Source organism: Schistosoma mansoni, chromosome W, assembly GCF_000237925.1.
Source record: "Schistosoma mansoni strain Puerto Rico chromosome W, complete genome".
NCBI classification, from domain to species: Eukaryota; Metazoa; Platyhelminthes; class Trematoda; order Strigeidida; family Schistosomatidae; genus Schistosoma; species Schistosoma mansoni.
The window spans coordinates 7,453,974-7,474,994 of record NC_031502.1 but is presented as its reverse complement, the minus strand read 5'-3'; the positions used below and the strand labels follow the sequence as shown (position 1 = coordinate 7,474,994).

General features: G+C 34.6%; 1 protein-coding gene across 1 annotated transcript in view; it reads right to left on the bottom strand.

Moving 5' to 3' along the window:
• The window catches only part of Smp_139100.2 (hypothetical protein), a gene marked incomplete at both ends in the record, with an annotated part of 84,787 nt that extends 71,833 nt beyond the window's left edge, over nt 1-12,954 (bottom strand). Inside the window, 2 exons of the mRNA XM_018800077.1 lie at nt 5,765-7,542; nt 12,952-12,954. Of these exons, the coding sequence (XP_018653926.1) occupies nt 5,765-7,542; nt 12,952-12,954 (1,781 nt within the window). The remainder of the gene's footprint in view (nt 1-5,764; nt 7,543-12,951) is intronic.
• Between the last annotated feature and the right edge of the window lie 8,067 nt (nt 12,955-21,021).

Below are 21,021 nucleotides of genomic sequence, written 5' to 3'. Positions count from 1 at the left end.
TTAGTGATCTAAATTTTTAATTGCCGCCAACTAGCTATATAACGTGATCTTCATTGAAACCAGGAGGAAATAGCTTTACATACTTCAATAGTTTCAGGTACTATCTACTAGTTATAACGGAAAGAAACAAACTTTCCATAAACCTACCCTATGTAAAGAATAGTGATAAACATTAGGTTACCGATAGAAAACTTCAAAATGAATTCCTCTTAATGCTACCAGAAAATCATGGATGTATGGTTATGAGTTAAGCAGCAACTCCAACTGATAACAATGAATCAAGATCATGTTGCACTATGAAACAGATCAACACATATAAGCAAACTATAATGTTTTCAGCTAGATCTTCATCAGGCTTTGATTATGTAGTAATACTTATATGAGTATATGAAGAATAATGAAACGAAAGCAATCTGTGTGAATGATAACAATGAAAAAGTATTACATAACCAGTCCTGACAGGTAAAAGTACAAATCGATATTGAAATGACAGGTGTATTGGTAGTGACAAGTATAATAAACAGCATGATAACGGTAACAGGTATATTGACACAAGAAGTAGGCCAAAGCTTGAAAGAATAAACTCATCAAACTAGTAATGGGAAATGTTTGGATAACTACTTAAAGTACGTAGATAGTAAAGAAAACAAGGGAAACCAATAATGGATAGAAAGAATTAATAACAACATCTGTTAGGTCTTGTCTGACCAAGTAAAGAACAGGAAAGTAGCATAAATGGCCTAAATCCCTGTGACTTCCGTTCCATGTACGGGATGAAGACGGAACCCAAGCGGAAACGTTTGCAAACATTTGATAAATCACTGTAAGTGTTTTCGTTCTGTCTTCTACATAACCACTATTGAGTATGTTTGATGGAGTTAATCGCTTTTGAAAGTATATGGCTTTGGACTATCCCCGTGATACAGTAGGCCGATCAGACATCAGACAAATAATCAGTTCGCTTGACTGGCCAACATGCTGCTTTCTTTTCTAAAGAATGGAACACCATATTGATGGAAAAATGTGACTTAAGCTTTTATTGATTAGGCAGGCCTACAAAAGTTCCCCACTCAAGTAGTCAGTTGAGCTTGTAAATAAAGGACTTGTTTATCACTATCTGATATTGTACAGAACAACGTATTCAATAATTGGGAGTAATATTATTACCGCAATAACTAATGGTTATGTGTACTAAGTGCAGTCGATATTCCCATCCAATGCTCTCCAAAACAATAGTTGCTTCATATATTGATATTCATGATTAAATTCTCTGAATGAACATTTAACCATGTAATATGTGCACATAAATAACGACCGTGTACTTCCGACTGTTGAGTTATTACTTATCAACCTAAATCTTTGACTTATTACTCTCTTGATGAGCTGTTATAGTGATAGAGTAAAGCGTCATCATCACATGAGATTGGTGGTGTTGTTATCATCAGTTTATGTTCAAATAAACAAACAAAATAGTTCCATTCTCCTTTAAGTTGGTTATTTGGAATTAAGCAGACAGATAGATTTGAGAATAATTACCTTTTAACTATCAGTCGGAAACAACCGTAAAAAACTTGGAAAACTAACAACATTAGTATTTAATTCATTTTATATTGTTAGTCTGAATCTTACCATTGATGTCTAGATATGCAACTGATCAGTCTCTTATTGTCATATGTGCGTATTGCCTCGATATTGCCTTAAATCACAGGCATTAAAAGCAAAGATGTATGGTGGTTAGCAGTGAAATCCAGGACACGCGTTTCGTCCTACTTGGAATGGCAATGGGTTTGAGTCTCGGAGTGAACACCAACTGTGGAATGCAGGTACATGTCGCTGAGGAGTCCCGAATGGGACGAAACGTGAGTCCTGGATTCCTGTACTAGCCACCATCCATCTCTGCTTAAAACATTAGGATTTGTTATAGTTTTCATCATAGACTAATCCCAACTGATTAACCTGTGAAATGAGTAACATTAACTTTTAAAAAAATTAAAAAAATTCTAGAGAGAAGTTGTGACAAAGTTCGAGAATTCACTGAAACTAAAAATGTAAACTGTGAAACCTGTAGGTGATAAAGATTTCTAATTTAGTTTCCATGCTTTCTTGTACTAAGTTCTTATCCTTGGTGAAACTTGACTCAGAATGTAAATGGTTCTCATAATCAAGCACTTGAACATCTGTGTTTAAAAGACACATTGGTAGACTAAACATCTCATGAATCGAATCTACGCAATTTCTATTGAAAGCTATTTCCAGATTAATCCATTTTGCAAGAGAATTAACTGAACCTAATCACAGTATAATTTCGACAATCAGTTAAATTCATTGTCATAAAACTGATTAATTTGAAAAGCATTCACCACTGTTTGCTTTCTGACCCAGTCAAATCTAAATAATCTACTCATTGTGAAACCTAAAGTCCATTTTACACGTTTTCAGTGCGTTGTTTTCTGTTAAATCCCAACAACGTAGAATAAACTCATTATTAATTACTTTCCAAGTGTGTTTACTAAATATTATTGTTGATGACGGTTCATAACGAAAACATAACAGTCAGTTGGTCAATTATAAAACTAATGAATTTCGGAAAATCATTAACTTGACAGTACTTACTTAAGGCAAGTAAGTAAGTAAGTAATAGCGCTTTCGTCAGTAAATCTATGTAGAATAAAAACGATAAGATTTTACCTAAATATAAGACAATGTTAATTATCTAATCACCAAAAAATCATTATCTTTTCAATTCACAAGAATGACTATGAATATGTAATATACTGAGAATACGCAAAGGTATATATTAAGATGGTGAAGATTTGTAGCTCAGGCGGATGAGAACAAAACTTCATCAAAAATAAAGGTATATATCACTTATAGTCGTTTTGCGAACAACTTTTCCATTACTACAGAGTAGACGACTTATTGATATTGATTCTTTAAAAAGATGAATGGTTATCCTTCCAGCAATTTTTATAAGCAAAGACGGATAACGGCTAGTAGTGGAATCAATGAAGCATGTTTCGTCCTATTTCGGAATCGTCAGCTAGATTCACCTGCATCCCATAGTCGATCTTCACTCCGGGACTCAAATCCAGTACCGTTCGCTTCGGACGCCACATCACGATATCTACTTAATTACTGAGTCCAGATAACCACCAGTTCAAACAAACGATGCAAAAACGAATTAAAACTTGTGCAACAGTTACACAATTTTTGTTGCTGGCGTACACATATGATAACGACAATTATGACATTAGGTACTAGTGAATTTTTCCAAAAGGGAATTTACATAGTGATGTTTGGATTATGCATGTTTTATACCTTTATATAGTAAGTATCAATGCCAAGCGTGGACTTGATAGTTCCAAATAAATCGAGCATTGTTATGTCCTAATGAGTATAAAACTGTATTTCTGACGTTTTGTGTTTTATTTCAAGTCACTTCTTCAGAGTAAATAAATAACTTATGCTGCTGAGTCCAGATAGTCGCTAGCTTGTGCAATAAGGTGTCTATAGTGCTTTTGACTTAAGGCAATATCGAGGAGATCCGAACAGGAAGCACACATAAGAGACTGATCAGTCGCAGTTCTAGACATCATTGGGAAGATTCGAATGAGCAATACAAAAATTAATTGAGTAAAGAAAAGTGTTCGTAGATCGGTCAGTTTTGAAGAATACATGAAAAGATGTTATATACACTAGTAAAAATTCCTCACAGTACTTTAGTGTGGAAAATGCCAAAGAAATAGTTCTTATTTTAAGAAATCTATTGTAAAATGTTGGTTATAATGTACGGGGTAAAAAGTTGATGAGAAAATAACTACCAAAATAGTACTATATTTTCGATGTAAAGGCTTTTCGGAGATTAGTTTAATTTGTAGATGGTATTCATCATAAACTCTCTCTACAGTTCGAGTCCAGTTGGGAAACGGAGAGCATTTAACGGATATTTTGTGCTTGAATTAGAATCCCCAGGAGTGTGTATCCACTTCTATACCGTTAATTAAACCCGGGAGCCTCAGATCTCTCATCGAAACCTTAACCACTAGATCACTGAGTCGGTATCCAGCTGCACATATTTCCACTTTCAAACAATTTGTGATATAGAACTGTGATTGATGGCTGTTCAACTCTCAAAAGACCTGAACCCCAGTAGCCAACACTTCTAACCAGAAGTTCAGCGAATTATTTCCATGTAATTTACGTATGAGATAATAGTCGTACTTTCTATGTACAGATATCGTGGAGACACATTTAATTTGAAGGTGTTGCTCAACGTGGTATGACCTGAATTAGATACTATCAAAAATCAGAGAGTACTGGACAGTTGTTTTGCCTAGTATGGAACCAAAGGTTAAATAATGGACACGAGATTCTAAGGCCCTGGACTCATGCCTCGTCAGAGTTGTAAGTCAGCACTTTCAGAGAGTCACATACTAAGAAGAAACAACTATCCAGTGTTCCCTGGTTGGAATTCAGCTATGTCAACTTTGTAATTACTAAACGCACCAACTATGAAACAGCTAGAGAATTTCTTAAGCCTGAGATTTAGATAAAATGTTTATAAATTGTTATGTACAGCAAGAGTGAATGTATGGTTTCTATGAGGTTCGACCTAAGAGAATCTCTTTCCAGGTGAAAACGTTCAAATTAATCACTCAGAAAACAATGGCTTTCAAATTATGTCAGCCAATCAAATCATAGTAACGTTCAGTTGTTCATTCAGACAGTAAATGTATTCTAGATAATCAATTTAGGCAAGAGTAATTAATCTACCATTTTTTCACCACCTCCACAGAAAATAATTGTCAAAAACATTGTCTGATCAGAATTAATTCACATTTGCGCGTAAAACATTAATCAATTAAGCTGAATTTGAGCTAAATCACTAGTTTTAAGTAATCATCAAAAATGTAGTTGTTTCAGTCTATTAAGAAGCTGAACTGTAGATACTATTCTGAAAGTTCTCCAGTAAAATTACCAACTTACAGAGAAAGATAATATGATGTAATGAGTGAAATATAAATCAACTTTATAATCGTCGATTACCAAATGTTAATATTTTAGCATTTGCTTTATACTTGTAAATCCCAACAGAATAAGTTTATCATTTGAAATCAACCGATTAAGTTCGGTTAGCATTATGATAAATAGGCACCTGCAATAGATATAGTCATTCCACTTCTAAATTATATAAACAACTCAATCCAGTATCTCCGTGTTGATGAGTCTTTACAAAGGCGAAACTTCAATGTGAAGGAAAACTTAATAACCATATCGTAAACAACGTCTAATTTTTGCCGCCAAAACGTCAGTCAGATGAGTGAAAAAGTAGATTAAGATGTCTCTCTTTCGTATGCTACTACACACTGGAAACAAACTCATAGTAGACAACTTAACAGAAGTAAAGTACATGGACAAACCAACCAGATTTCAGTCAGTGTTTCTTGACTTTCGGCGGAAAATTCATCCATTCATATGGCTACAAAATATTCTTGCATTATAGCTGGTGTCAGTTCGTGATAAAAACCGGGATAATTCACGTATGATGGTTCATCATTCATGTCAAATCTGCTTATCGGTTGTAATAAGTTTGTCATTTTTTACTAAGAATCGTTTCATAATCAAATATTCTTCTCTGATTGTCTTGTAGATCACTCAAAACCATCCATACACTTTACATCCATCTCTAACTTGACCTTGGAAACAAACTTATGAAAAGAATTCGTTTAAGAATAATTAAAAACGAGACGACACTATGACTCACTTCTTTTTCTCTAAATCTTCTTTGATTTGATTAAAAGATAATTTTTGTTGATTTTCAACATTTTGAATATTTAAACATTCCATATTTTGTTCAGGGATCAGTTCATTTTTGCCATGTTCATTTTTCAAAATGTCTTGATCCAATTCTTGTTCTGAATGCGATGGACACGTAGAATCGTGATAACTTTCTTCTGTTTTCATATTAGTATACTCTGATCGATCATCGTTAGTGGGAATATCTTCATTACTATTATTATTTCCACTAATATTTTCTTTAATATCACCTGGTAAATATTCTCCTTCGCCACCATTTAATCTGGTTTGATATTCATCATGATTCAGATGATTTAAATGTCCGAAAGAACTTTGAGATGGCGTATTGTCAATTTCATACGATGGATATGAAATGTATGATTCTCTATTGATTTCCGATTGATCAGCCGTAATATCAGATACACCAACTGTGGTACTCATTGATGTATCACAATTTAAAGTATTCAGTGTTAATTCTTTTAAATTATCGTTATTGTTACTAGTATTTGTAGTATTATTTACAGATTCACTTAGAGAATCAATCGACAAAGTATGTTTCGATGGTACAACTTCACTAGATGCAAGTGAATTTCGATAATTAGTATCTGTCAAGTGATTTGGTGAGTCGGTTAGTATTGATGATGTTACAGACTGTGCGGACAAAGCGCTAGAATGTGTTTCGTCTAGTAGTTCAGCGTCAACTGTAGAACTAATATTTCTTCCGTGCTCGTCTACTACTACGACTTCTTCTTCTGGACAAAATTCAGTAGATGTTAAAGAATTCGAGATTTCAACAGATGGTAGAAAAGTTTGAAAATTTTCTGATTTACCAGGAACGTTTGTTGCTTTCTCAGTGTAAACCGGGTTAGTTATTTCTTCGTCAAGATCAGAAGATTTATCAATTTGTTTTTCACTGGTAGATAATGTAGGGGATTCTTTCTCTACGTAAGATGGTTCGGTTGCCTCGTTTTCAGGATTCAATGAACTGATTGATTCTTCTTGAAAGTCAAGCGATTCTGTTGATTCTTTTTCAGTGTTTGTTTTGCCTTTCAGTTCAAATATACTAGTGACGTCGTTCTGTTGGTCAACTCGAACCTCTATATCAATATTTTTTTCTAAGTAGTCAACGGATTGACTATTCAATTGTTCTTCAGTAGGCTCTTCTAGTGAATTTTCAGCGTCTTCTTCTGTAAAGTTCTTTGTAGATGGAATGGGATCTGAATAAAAATTAGTTGGTTCGACTAAGTAATGATCACTTATTGTATCTAAAGTTTCACCCACAATTTGTCCAATTTTAATATCTGTACAGTATTCAGGTATCGCTTCTGGTTGGTTATTTGACGATAATTCGGATTTGATACAATTTTCTGGAATTGCTGAATGCGTCAAAGGAAATGGTGATAATTCCCCAGTATCCTCTTTGTGTAACTCTTCACAAACTGAAATCGGAGGTGATGGAAGGTCGTTGTCGAATACTAAGGCTCCTTCGTCATCAACTATATCCAATTGTTGATAACAAGTAACTTTATCCAACCCAAATTCTTGTTCTTTCGAGGAGCAATCAGCGTGATCTTCCTCAAGGAACTCACCTGACTCTACTAACACGATATCACTTCTGTCACAATCTTGACTGGTAATTATTTGTTCTACTTTTTCAGTAGCCAAAGGTGGGGGTTGATCGCCTAATTTATATACCACTTTCTTATGGTCAACTGACCCGTTTTCTGTTAGCTGAACAGTTGTGACCTCCACGATTGTAAATCAAACGAACGATTGTTTTTTTAATAAGTATAGGGAATTTCGAAATATATTTGATGGTGAAAAGACGATCACAAAACAGTATATATAGTTCAATGGTACTAGAGTTCAATAGTGAAGCGATGACGAAGTAAAGATATTGCCTAGTGTCATATGATCTTTAAAAGTAAGAAAAAAATAAAAAAATGTTATGATGAACTAAACAATGATAAACTTGAAAAAAATAGTCTGATTCAACATAGAGAATAGCTTTATATTGATTCTCTTATTAACTATAAGGAAGTGGATTAGCAGATTTCAACGACACAATTACAGGTTCAGAAGATTTACCTGTGTTTTTATGTAGGCAGCCGGATGATATTTTAAAAGGTTTGAAATTACTTATGACTGCATGCCTGAAAATTCAGTTAAACAGATCTAATTAACTCTAAGAAAATGGGTTAAATCCTCTTGGAACCTCTTTAAAAGTACTATCGATCGGTTGAGTGTAGAAAAGAACCTTTCTATAAAATTGCTAACCAGAGAAGATCAGTCAAACATCACTAAAGGAATTGAAGCTTCTTCATATAGAACAGTTATGGTGCATAATGGTGAAAGCTGAGAACCTTTGGTAATCACAAGGATGTTACTTCTGACAATGGAGGCAACAATAAACATAGGGACATGGAATGTCCGGAAAATCCGGGAAACAGATGAGGTCATTTGAATAGCAGTGAAAGTGAGAAGATACAACATAGCCATGCTCGGAATAGGTGGGACCCAGTAACGAACAAGAAATCCAAATCAATCGTTGAGGTTGAAGAATATCAGAACAGGTGGGTAGGACATTTTGAAGAGCTCCTGAATACATCAGGCCCACCGAGTACCGAGGCAAAATATACAGACCTCCCTACCATACCAACAATAGGAAAAATTAGCAGGGCTATCAGACAAATCAAGGATGGCAAAGCAACATGACCAAACACCATAACACACGAAACAATAAAGTCAGATACAGAGGCAATTACAAAGATGTTACACATTCTATTCAGAAAGATTTGAGAAGAAGAACAGGTACCAACAGACTGGAAAGACGGATATTTCATCAATATAACAAAAGGAGATCTTATTTAGTGTAAGAACTACAGGGAAATCTTACCGCTATCGGTACCACAAAAAGGTTCCAACACAGTGTTATTGAACTGAACCAAAGATTCAGAAGACTCCCAACTTTGAAATCAACGGGCTGGATTTCGTAAGGACTGATCATGCATCGACTAAATCAAGGCACTAAGGATTATTGTTGGATAATCAGTTGAAAGAAATTCACCATTATACGTCAACTTACCTGGTTATGCCAAATTATTAGACAATATGGATGGGAAAACCACATGGAATCCTCTGTGACACCGTGGAGTGCCTGGAAAGATCGACACCATCATACAGAACTCCTCGAAGGGACTGTGTCTCAAATTTGACCATGGAGACCAGTTCACAGATGCATTCCATGTGATGACTAGTGTCAGACAAACCTGCCTCCTCTCTTTCTCCTGACTGTTGACTGGGTTATGAATATAGTAAACACCTTAGATACTGCTGGGTGATTTGGACTTTGCTTATGACTAAACCCTTACATCACACAAAGAGAAACAAATGCAGACAAAGGCAGCCAGTTTAAACTGGCTTCCTCCCGAAATATGTTTTGACATTCACACATGGAAAAAGTAAGATCCTGAAATGCAACACAATGAACACTAACCAAGTCACACTTGATCCTGAAGCTCTGGAAGAAGTGGAAGCTTCTGCATACCTGGGTGGTATGATCAATAGACAATGGGAATTCAGTGAATATTTCAAGGAACGAATTGGCAAAGCAAGAACAGCATTCCTACGGGTGAAGAATATTCTGAACTCAAAACGACTGTCATCCACGACCTAAGTCAAAATTCCGAAACAAACATTAGAACAGTTCTGTTGTCCGAAGCTGAAACTTGGAAAACTATTTGTAAACAGATACCTTTATAGATATTCCAGATCCATTGACCAGAGACTATCAGCAGTAACCTATTGTGGCAGAGAAGAAGTCAGCCGCCGATCATTTCAGTCATATTCTAAGTGCACATTTTTTGTGACATCAATCGTTAGGAGGGGACATTTTATTCCGTAACTTCTAAAAATATATTATTTCACTAATTTAGTAATATTGAAAATCTATTTTATATTCAGCGGAGGGGATATTGTAAAATAGTAAAAGAGAATACAAGTTTTTATATTATTGGACTAAATGTTTACTATTCTATCTTGTAATCAAAATAACAGTAGTCATATACTTTGGGTGTGGTCATTACACACTGATCTGTTATTTAAGTTCTATCAGTACCTAATGACCTTTAGTCATTATTATATTTATTTATGCTTTGACAAATAATTTCTTTTTATGTAATGCAATCTATAACTGCAACTCGCCTGTTGGGTTTACGTTGAAATGTGTTTAATATCACTAGTCATTTTTTTCGGACACCTCCAACAACTACCGAGAAATGAAGAAAAAAACACTACTATTTTAAACCTGTTCAAGGACAACATGAACTATAGCTGGTTATAGTTATCGTTTTTGACGAACACCTTATGCACGAGTTGACATGATACGATCAAAGATTAAATTTCACATCCAGGGACACGTGTTCACTAGATATTTAATGAATCCTGATTGTGATCCAAACACAAGGGATTTTGCGAAGATTGGTTTAATTTGTAGGTTGTGTTGGTTACAGATTGATTTCAGTTGGAATGCTGCTAAAAACGAGGAAATACTGGGTAGCTGTTCCCGCCCAATATAGGACATCTCGAACATACTCGCACATGACCCTACCAGGATTCGAATTCAGGACCAGTTGGTCTCGCAGCAAACTATTAATAATTAAGGTCACTGGGTCGGTGTTCAATGATACCATTCCAATTTCAATCAGTTTGTGATACACTGAGACGACATCCAATACCACTGACGGCGACTGCTCCACTCTCGTGTGATAGGGCAGTTCTTATGGGGGCGATTGAAGTACCTAATGCGACTAGTGATTAATTCGCCGAGATCACCTGCATAGGACCAGTGCCCTTTCTGAGACTCAGATGACAGAGAAAAAACGACTGAGATCAATGATTAACACTTATTTGTCCGGGACGGAGTTTCTCTTGCTTACCCGATAGCCAGAATAGAATAACGATACAGGAGGCAAACAAAATTCTGTTGTACAGTCCAGTTCACTAAACAGACTTGTGTGATAGTATAAATTAATTTTTGATTGTGTACCAACACAAATAAGAAATTATAAATATAGTCATAATTATACCATAAATTTAAATAAAACCAGAACAAACATGGATGTAGAATAATATGAATTCATTATATTTTGGGGTTTATCATCAGCTGCTTACAACCATTTATGTATTGAAAGTTTACATTGAGGCAAGATATAGTGTGAACAATTAACATAGATGAATGAAAAGAATTAGGATGACAAAGGTTAACGATAATAACTGTATATATATGTGCAAGAACAGGTCGGAGGTCATTTGATATTAGGATCCAATAAACTATAAGGGGTAGGTGATGCATTAATTAGGTGAGGTTCAGAGACAGCTAAGATAAACTGTATGATAACTTTAGAGGTATATACATTTAACGTATTCTTTTTTCAGAACACCGATTCAAAATATTCAGCAACTAAACACATGCAATCCAACATGATATTAAGTAAATGATGAGTGACTACTGATTTAATTAAAAGTAGCCTCTTCAACTTACGACGAAAATGACAAGGTCCGTAATATCAACTTACCGGTGTAGTTTCAATATATCATAGAGGTTATAAACATATTTCTAGTAACTAATTAGTCTCACACACAACAAAAGAGGATTAAACCCGAGTTGATGTAAGACATTAAGTAGGAATAATATATTTGTAAAATCTCAGCGAATGAATTTGAAGTAAATCCAACGTTTCGCTTGGCAATCTGGTCCAAGCTTTTTCAAAGAAAGATTTCCTTTCTGCACGGCACTTCTTATTCAGGAAACCTTGTTACATAGCCTAGACCCACGTTTTCTTTCAGATCATACAGTATCAAAGATTATCCTACTAGTATGAGCTATATTACTATAAATCTCTTAGACAGAATGAAGAAAATTACTTACTTATTCTTTCATATTTTAATGCTTATCGGAATCTATGACACTATATTGATATTTGTTTCTCTATAATAATAATACTATCTGCATGACTAATATGTCATTTCACAGATCATTGCAATAGTCAAAAACAAAGATTTCTTCCTCTATTTCAATGTATCTTATGTGGAATAACGGTAAGTCTAGCATACTATATAAGTTAATTGAAGAGATTTTCAGCGAATGAATTTCCCTGAATCTTTAAATAAGCACTGAAAAACTGTTTTGTTCTAGTATGAGACTCCTCAGTAGTAAGCAGCCACAACCCAAACCGTGGTTGAAATCAGGAACTTCAAGCCTTGTATTGAGAGTTTATTCTTCAGACTACTAAGCTGACATTCAAAAGTTTACATGTATAAATTCACTAGATTCAAGATATAGCAGGATCATCATCTATTGTCATTGATAATATTTATCTCAAACTCAGCCTGATTAAATTACATTGTTTACGATTTTACATTGGGAATGAAGAATTAACCTCCACAAGTTCTCCTCTAGTGAGCAAACGATGGGTTTTTAACATAAATAGTTTTTGCAATTGCTGAGTTTCTTTTAACACCATAAACCAAATTCAGTCAAACCGAAATCAATCCATCACCTGAATCTCAATAACTAACTAACATCAGCTAATGCGACATTTAAAATCAGACCAGTACTAAACAAGTACTATGATAAATAGCTTAAAACATAATAACTATAAAGTCAGTGTAGTGTACAACCTACAACACTAGTCGAGATCAAATCCACAAGTATTTAAATCTTGTAATGGGAGTATTTTTCACTGAGCCCGATGAGCTGTAATTCATTGGTTTATTATACAACTCTAACGCGTATTCACTTAGTATTGTTTTGTTTGAATCTTCCCATTGATGTTTAGGACTGCAACTGGTCAGTCTCTTATTAGCCATATGTGCATACTGTGTGTATTGCCTCGATATAGCCTTATTTCACAAGCATTGTAAGCAAAGATGGATAGTGGCTAGCAGTAGAATCCAGGACGCGCGTTTCGTCCTGGTACTGGGTTCGAGTCCCAGGGTGAACATCAACTCTGAGATACAGGTACATCCAGCTGACGAGTCCCAAATAGGACGAAATACACGTCCTAGATTCCACTGCTAGCCACTATCCATCTAACGCGTATTGTTATAAACTATTTATATTAATTGTATGAGTCTTGTAAAAATGTTGCTAACCATTACTTTTATCGAATTTTTTTAAAAAAAGTATCTGAATTCCAGTTTCAACCAATCATAAACGCAAACATAAAGAGAAGTTCAACGAAAAATAGAAATTAATTATAGATAGGTAGACAGACAGACAGATAGATTTATAGACAAACAGACAGACAGACAAAAGAAAATAAATCAATAACTACAATGGAAGTAACCGTTGTTCACTAGATCAGGAAAATGAATAAATTCTACTTAGTTTTTCATATGCTTACAGAGTACAAAAAAATAATTATTTATTTATTCATTCATTCACAGAAAATTAGTAATCTCATAGATTTTGGAGAGAAAAAAAATGGTTATTTATTTTCGATAATCTTAGTGTAGATAAAGGTTGGACAGGGGTGGAGTGAGGAAAAAAAACACTTATGTATACAACTTCCTAAGTAAACAAACACACACACATATATGCATAGAAATATACTAAAAAATTGTGTTTACTCATCGCATGAATCAAGTTTATGTATGTGACAAAAATAGTTTAGTTATATCCACTGACCATTATGAAAATTATATACCTCACAGAGAAAATAGTCCCTGACTTGCCTGGAGTTGTCTTTCGTAAAAATCTTTAATATATGCATAAATATATTTCTTTCATATTAGCTTACTGTTTATTTATCATGCTGAATAAAATTTATTTTTTAAAAGATGATAAAAAGTGAAGTTGTTTTTTAATTTTCATGGCTTTATAACTGATTGCAGAACTATCGATACATCATATCATTAGTCTAGATGGGGTTTTATTCACACTAATGGTTTTTTCTGAATCTTTCACATAACCATATATACTTCAATACTAAATTAGTTGTCCTTAACAAAGTTTTGTTAATGAATTCCCGGAAGAGTTACGGAGATGACATTATGAAAGAACAATAGTTGTCGTTGCATACATACGAATAATTCATGAATAAAAGCCGTTATTATTGAGATCATGAACCGATCAATGCTGGACCACCTTTTAAGACCTGGAAGCACTGGATGGTCGTTTCGTTCTAGTATGAGACTCCTCAGCAGTGCGCACCCACGATCCCACACACGGGACTCCAACAAAGGATCTTCGCTTTAACACAAATGCCTAATCTCTAGACCACTGAGCCGTCATCCAATGGTGTTAATGTACAACTTCATACAATCCACGATATTGCGCGACCTACTGAATAAAAACTCAACAATTTCCACAACTCTATACCAATAAAAGTCGTTATCCATTTTTGCATTCTTAATTCACCGACTCGTCTATTACTTGTTGAACCAATTATAAAATAATTTCTTGGTCATTTTATCGTGAACAAAAAAATCGAGACAAAAAATAATTGATTGACGTGTTATTTGAAGTTGACACTTAAAAAAGTGAGTGCTTCTACATTATGAACTGACTTTAACCAGATATCCATGAAAAACCTGGAAAGCTGTGGATAGTTATTCTATCCTAGGATAGAACTTTTCGAAACTCCTCCCATCCTAAAAACAATGATAATAATAATAATCTATTACTTAATGACAGCTGGTTTATGGAAGTAATCCAGAAGCCATAACTGAGATAAAGCTCAACCTTATTGGGTGCGAGGTAATTTTTCCCTAATACAAATGGGTAACTGTCTCAGAATATTGTATATTGACTGAAGTTGAATATGCAAACCATCAAATATCACAGCTCAGGGATTTCTAAATGTTGAGCGTTTGTGAAGAGGCCTAAAGGTTGTGGGTTCGGTACTTATTTGTTTGTTTGAACACATAAACATTAGTACAAGGGGGAACCAAATACATATGCTCCACTTAACAACAATGCAGTTGTGAAGAGATAAAGAATAGGGGGTGAGTATAATAAAAGAGCAAAAATGAACAGAAATTGGGGTATTAAAGTGAAATAATAGTAATAATAATAATAGTAATAGTAATAGTAATAATAATAATTATTATTATTATGGAAGAAACAGTCCAGTTAGGAAAAATACAACCAGAAAGAATTCTTTCAGTTAAAAAGTTAAGATCACTTATATGAAGAAAGTAAAAGAAAGTTACAACAGGATCGCCGCTCGTTTCTATTCTGAGTCATGTCTGATAAAGTCTCTATCCACTGTGTTGTACCATCTCTAGAACCTCAACCAGGGAGTCGTGAAGGACCAATAGTAGCCAGTCCTGTACAGCTTTTTCTTTCATACCACAACACCATGTCGAACATTGACCACCTCTCCGCTTTTTCCAACCAGTCCCAGAGTCGGCAAATAATGCACGACGTGGAATTCTCTTGGATGACATTCATAGAACATGTCTAAGCCACCGAAGTTGATGTTTCAAGATAGTGACACCAACTGAGTTGTCGTCGCTGTGCCCGAATACACGATGCCGAACCTCTGCATTACTAACATGGTGTTACCACTGAGTGTCAGCAATCCTTCGGAGACAACGATGATCAAAAACGGAGAGTCATCTAACATCATCAACTCGGAGAGGCCAGGTTTCACAAACATAAAGCAAAACTGCTCTCGCGTTGTAGATCCGACCATTTACAACCAGACTAACATCACGAAGACACCAAAGGTGGCCCGGATTAGCATAAACCGCTCTGGCTTTCATTATACGTGAATCGATCTCATCACTCACGCCATCACCAGCACTTATCCAGCTACCTAGATACACGAACCTCTCGACTACTTCTATCTGCTCATTACCCAGGGTGAGTACAAGATTAGGGTCCTGCCAATCTTGTAAAAGAACTTTGCACTTGGAAGGTGCAAAACACATACCATATGTACAGACACAAATCGCCAACTGATTAAGTGCAGATTGCATGGCTTGGGTATCATCACACAGTAACACAATATTATCCGTATACTCAAGGTCGGAAAGTCTTTCTCCAGAACATCGTCGATAGCAAGGTTGAAGAGGAATGGTGAGATGAGGCATTTCGGCCTAACCCCACTGCTTGAATGGAACAGCAGAAATAGGCGGTTGTATTTCCTGACTCTGTCTGGGGTGTTAGTATATACAACTTTCAAAATGTTAACAAAATTTTCAGAAACACCTTTCTTCAATAGACAATCCTAGAAAACAGTCCTGTCCAACGAATCGAAGGCATCCTTAATGTCAAGAAATACTACAATTGTTGACCTATGATAAGTATGATGGTGTTCTAAGATTTGGCGGAGGGTGGGAATATGACCAATACATCATCGACGGAAACGAAAATCACCCTGCTCTTCACGAGTCAACCCTTCTCGGGTTCGGTACCTGGTGGGGTCGTAAATCTCCATACAGAGTAAAAGCACTTAACCTCCTTAGATTTTTAATGTTTTTGATGGATAATTCCTGTCTGCGATGTAAGCTGTTTCTCAAATGCTTCCATCCTAGTAACGTATGTTTGTAAAGACAATCCCTTATATTTGTCTACATTTCAGAAACTTTCAATCCAAGAAGCTGATATTGAATAAAACCTAAATAATCTAAGGTTATACTGTTCGATAATGATAATCAGTAATTCATTTATCCAATTACGGAAACAAGTAATTATTTGAGTAAGTTGATGATAGTCAGTTTTTTGTAATAATTACAGTGACAATTATCATAACGGTGACCTAATTTTGACAATAATTATTAGGAGCGCATATGTATTCGTGTCTTTATTTGAATTTGTGCGAACATACACAAATACCGATGAACATATACGTACATTTTTCTATATTCGTTCATGTATAATCCAATATGTTTGAAGAGCCACAATGTTTAATCTTTAGATGACCTGACCTAGTGGTATTATTAGTGGGAAATCAATATAATATATTTATTAGTTATTTTTTCCAACCACGAAAATCAAAAACTAGTGAACAATCCCAAAATGTTGACTTGGCTGAAAAAAAATAACCGGAAAATGAAAAAAAGTGTTCAACATATGACATTAAATTCATTTTACAATGACGTTTTTTCCTTGTTGCATTCACTTATTGATGAATATTTTTAAGCCTGAAAGAGATGTGACTGAACAGTTACAAGAAAGATAAAATGATGATTGTTAGAATTCCATGTATACTTTACTAATCTGACACCAAAATCGAAAATAGAATTAGTGACTAAGCTCTGCCTGTATGTAAATTTCAGTTTTTCATTATCAGTTGCAGTGAACTACCATATCAAACCAATTTGCTTAATATTAAAATGTAAATTTGATCCACAGTGATTGTTCGGTACACAAGGCTGAACAATAGGTCAGTAGTTATTGTAAAGTGATTGATTTTTTCCAGTTGCGTTCATGGAAAATTGAAAAGTATTGTGGATCAATCATTAACAAACAGTAGGTGTAAATTCATTTAGTATTGCTTGCTTGAATCTTCCCATTGATGTTTTTAGGACTGCAACTGGTCAGTCTCTAATTGGCATATGTGCATACTGTGCGTATTACCTCAATATAGCCTCAATATAGGACGAAACGCGCGTCCTGGATTCCACTGCTAGCCACTATCCATCTCTGCTTAAACAATAGGTGTATTATTAAAATAAGAATCTGTGATCAGTTAGTCAGTTTCGTTTATAGTCATTTCATTTTTCTTAAGACATCCAGTAAAAACTTAAACAGCGTTGGACAGTTGCTTAGCGCTAATCTAGGATTGATCACTAGCACCAAATACTAGTTGTAAAAAATATCAAACTGAAGACCTATAGTTAACATTTTACTGAGATACCCATTCAATGTCATCAGTATACATTGGGTTGACTTAAAGTTTGACTAGCTCCATATTATATAGATTTTCACCGGAACTTTAGGAAATCATTATAAGAAGCCGTGACCAGAGGGCTTGACTATCGTGAGTATAAGGCATTCATCCACCGAAGACAATAGAAGATGGTTGGGTAATATCATGAATTAATTAACGTCAGAAATATAAGCCATCGGATAATGACTCGATAGTTTGAAGGTCATGGTCTAACCACAAGCTACAATGGTTCTGAATCTGATCCCGGGTGAGATAGTGGATAAGCTCTGCTGAGGTATCCTGCAATGGGATAGATCAGCCGTCCAATAGTTCCTGGTTGTCTAAGATCGGTCCTTGATATCAAATCCGAAGATAATATGAAGTCAAGCTATGAATGGACACTAGACTATTAGTATTATTTGTTACGCTGTTGTTTGTTTAAACTGAAGCACTCAGAGTTGTGTCGCAGAAAATATCTCCCAGACTTATTTAGATAAACCGACTTCTCATGAACCAAGATGAACCGTTTTTGTGAAGTATTTACACGTTATATAAATAAAACGTTTATTAACAGAACTGAAACATTTATCTTTTTGGGTAAGCCTATATTTGGAGTTGTCAGCATAAACAGCTAATAACATTACATTGTGTATTATCACATACTGTTTAGTTTGAGTGCATTTACATTATTATTATTATGAACTAAAGAAACTTGATAGACATATTGCAAGTAAAAAATCCTCCTAGATTAGTTCCTAAATTATTTACATTGAGCACAATACTTAAAGGTTTCACTCTTGGGTTTAAAATACAACACTTAGTGGAAAACTTTGAACAGGAACTGAGCTAGGTGGGAATGAAGAAAATTACACACTGATAATCTGAAAAAATAATTTTTACTCTTTATCGCAAAATTACTAATGTTGTTAAATACTGGACTGTTAAATCTTAAGTTGGTCACAACAGTAGCATGTTCTATTTCACTAGAATTCAGAGATACAAATAGATAAACCAAAATAAAACCTTACATATCAACGTATTTTGTATTCGAACAATTATGTTGTAAAACACCGAAGAAGGTTGAATGAAATGCAATAATAAGCATCCAAGATCTGGGTGAGTGTAAACAACTGAAGCCCTTATTCGGTTGTAATCCAGTTTTTTTGTTTTCAGTGAATTATCTAGTAAGAACGCCACTGAAAACCTGGAAGCAGTGTGGTCTAAGATCAATTCATGATTTTAACTATGGAAATTCTGCTACCTCCACAAACCCACCTATATGAAAAATTATTCACCTCTAACTTTTCAACTACACTATCATCCTGATAACAAACATTACCATAAACAACTGAGACTAATATAGAACGGTTTCATACACCGTACATAGTTAAATCTCAATCTGACTAGCATTTTGATTACAGAACATAAGGACCATAAGTCCTAGTCACCGTAGTCAATTATGTTTTATGGTCTCATTTATTGAATTATACAATATCACAACAAATATGACTTATTTGCAAAGTACATAAGCGCTTTTTTTATTTGCATCTAAAGTGGGTTTAAATTAGTTTCTGTCACTTTTACTCAGTCAGTCAGTTATAAGTAGCGTCGAATTTGACATACATGTGTATCGATCCAAGTTATCATGTGGTATCAGCATAGGAAATGAAGTTACCAAAATAAACACCACAGTAATAGGAATAGTAACTGCATCAATGTTAGTAGAAAATAGTAAATATAAAGAATATGGTTAGAGAAGAAAGAACGAATTTACGGAATGAAAAATAGTGGAATTTCGAAACTCAGAATCTAAAGGAAGATAAAAATTGAAGGCATCTATGACATAATGATCCATTCTGAGCTGTTACCTAACGTCTCTAAACATTGGTAAGGATAGTTATGAGGACACCAACCAAGTAGCCTGTACCCACCAACGTGAACCAATTCACCTGTCAATGACGTCATGGACTGATGTCACATTCGGGTTTGACCATTTCTGCCTTTCTTCTAACATACTAATACTCCAGCCGTCATCTCTCACCTATGTAGGCGGTGATAAGACATACGTAATACATGTCCTAACTACCTTTGTCCATGAAGATTCCCTACATTATTACATAAATTACCATCTTCACATAGTACTAGTGTTTAAAGTAAAGAAAGGAGATAGAAAATATCTATACTCAATAATTTCTTAGTAGCTTACAAATTTCGTCTCAGTATTCTGGCTTCTGTTAGCTATTTTAACACTATTTAGCTTTCAAAAGTTAGTCTACACATAAGCACTCCATATACTAATGATATTTCTAAGACATTTTTAAAACATATCTCACTTCTTATTAAAAACATTTAAATGACACAATTTTAATGAGAAAATTGTTGACAATGCCGTATTTTAAGTATTATTTTAGATAGATTAACTACTTGCTGAATAATGGATTGGATTTTGAAGAAGTACTATCAAGTATAACAACGTTTCTAATAAACTAGATATGATAAAAATTGTAAAACAGTTGGATGTGTGTAACAATGTAACCCTAGGACATTGTAATAAGGTCCCGCTTCAAGCCCGGAGTTCAGGATCGTGGATGCGCACTGCTGAGAAGTCCCATACTAGGATGAGACGGCCGTCCGGTGCTTCCGGATTTTCATTGGTGGTCTAGCTTAGATCGACTCGTGAATCCAACTGTGAAAATACTACAATCTCTACAAATCCCCATACTGAAAAACATTCAACACAAAATCTTTTATAATTCAGTAATACAGTTAAATATATGTAAGAGGATAGTTTTCTGGAACAAATCAGGTTTATTATCCTAGATTCGTTAACTTTGGAGAAACGTGTAGTGAAGGTCATGTTTCATCTTCAATTGTCTATAGTATAAACTTGAGTCAGAGGTGTAAATAATTGAAATTTGTCAAATGTTACATAAAAAACTAACAGATGTACTAAGATACTATGTGAGCAATCGAGAATATGTAAATTTGATCCGCAGTTATATCTGTACATAGTATAATATCACATAGGAGAATATGATAAACAAATGAGGTTCGTAATTGAAAAAAATGGATGGATAAAATGCTAATCTATAGTTAAACAGCGTTTTACAGAATAGGATTTTTTAAACATCGTGTAACGTAAATCAAACTGAATCACATTACTAATACTTAGTAAAGGTTTAACAATTATTACAATCATGGTTTTATAGTTGCAAGGTAAGCTATTTAAATTATAAGTTTGCATTGATGAAATTAATAGCTCTTCTAACCTTATTATAGTAAAAATACAGCAGGGAAGGATACAGATAAGTTGAAAGTTCCAGCTATTCGAAATGAACATGAC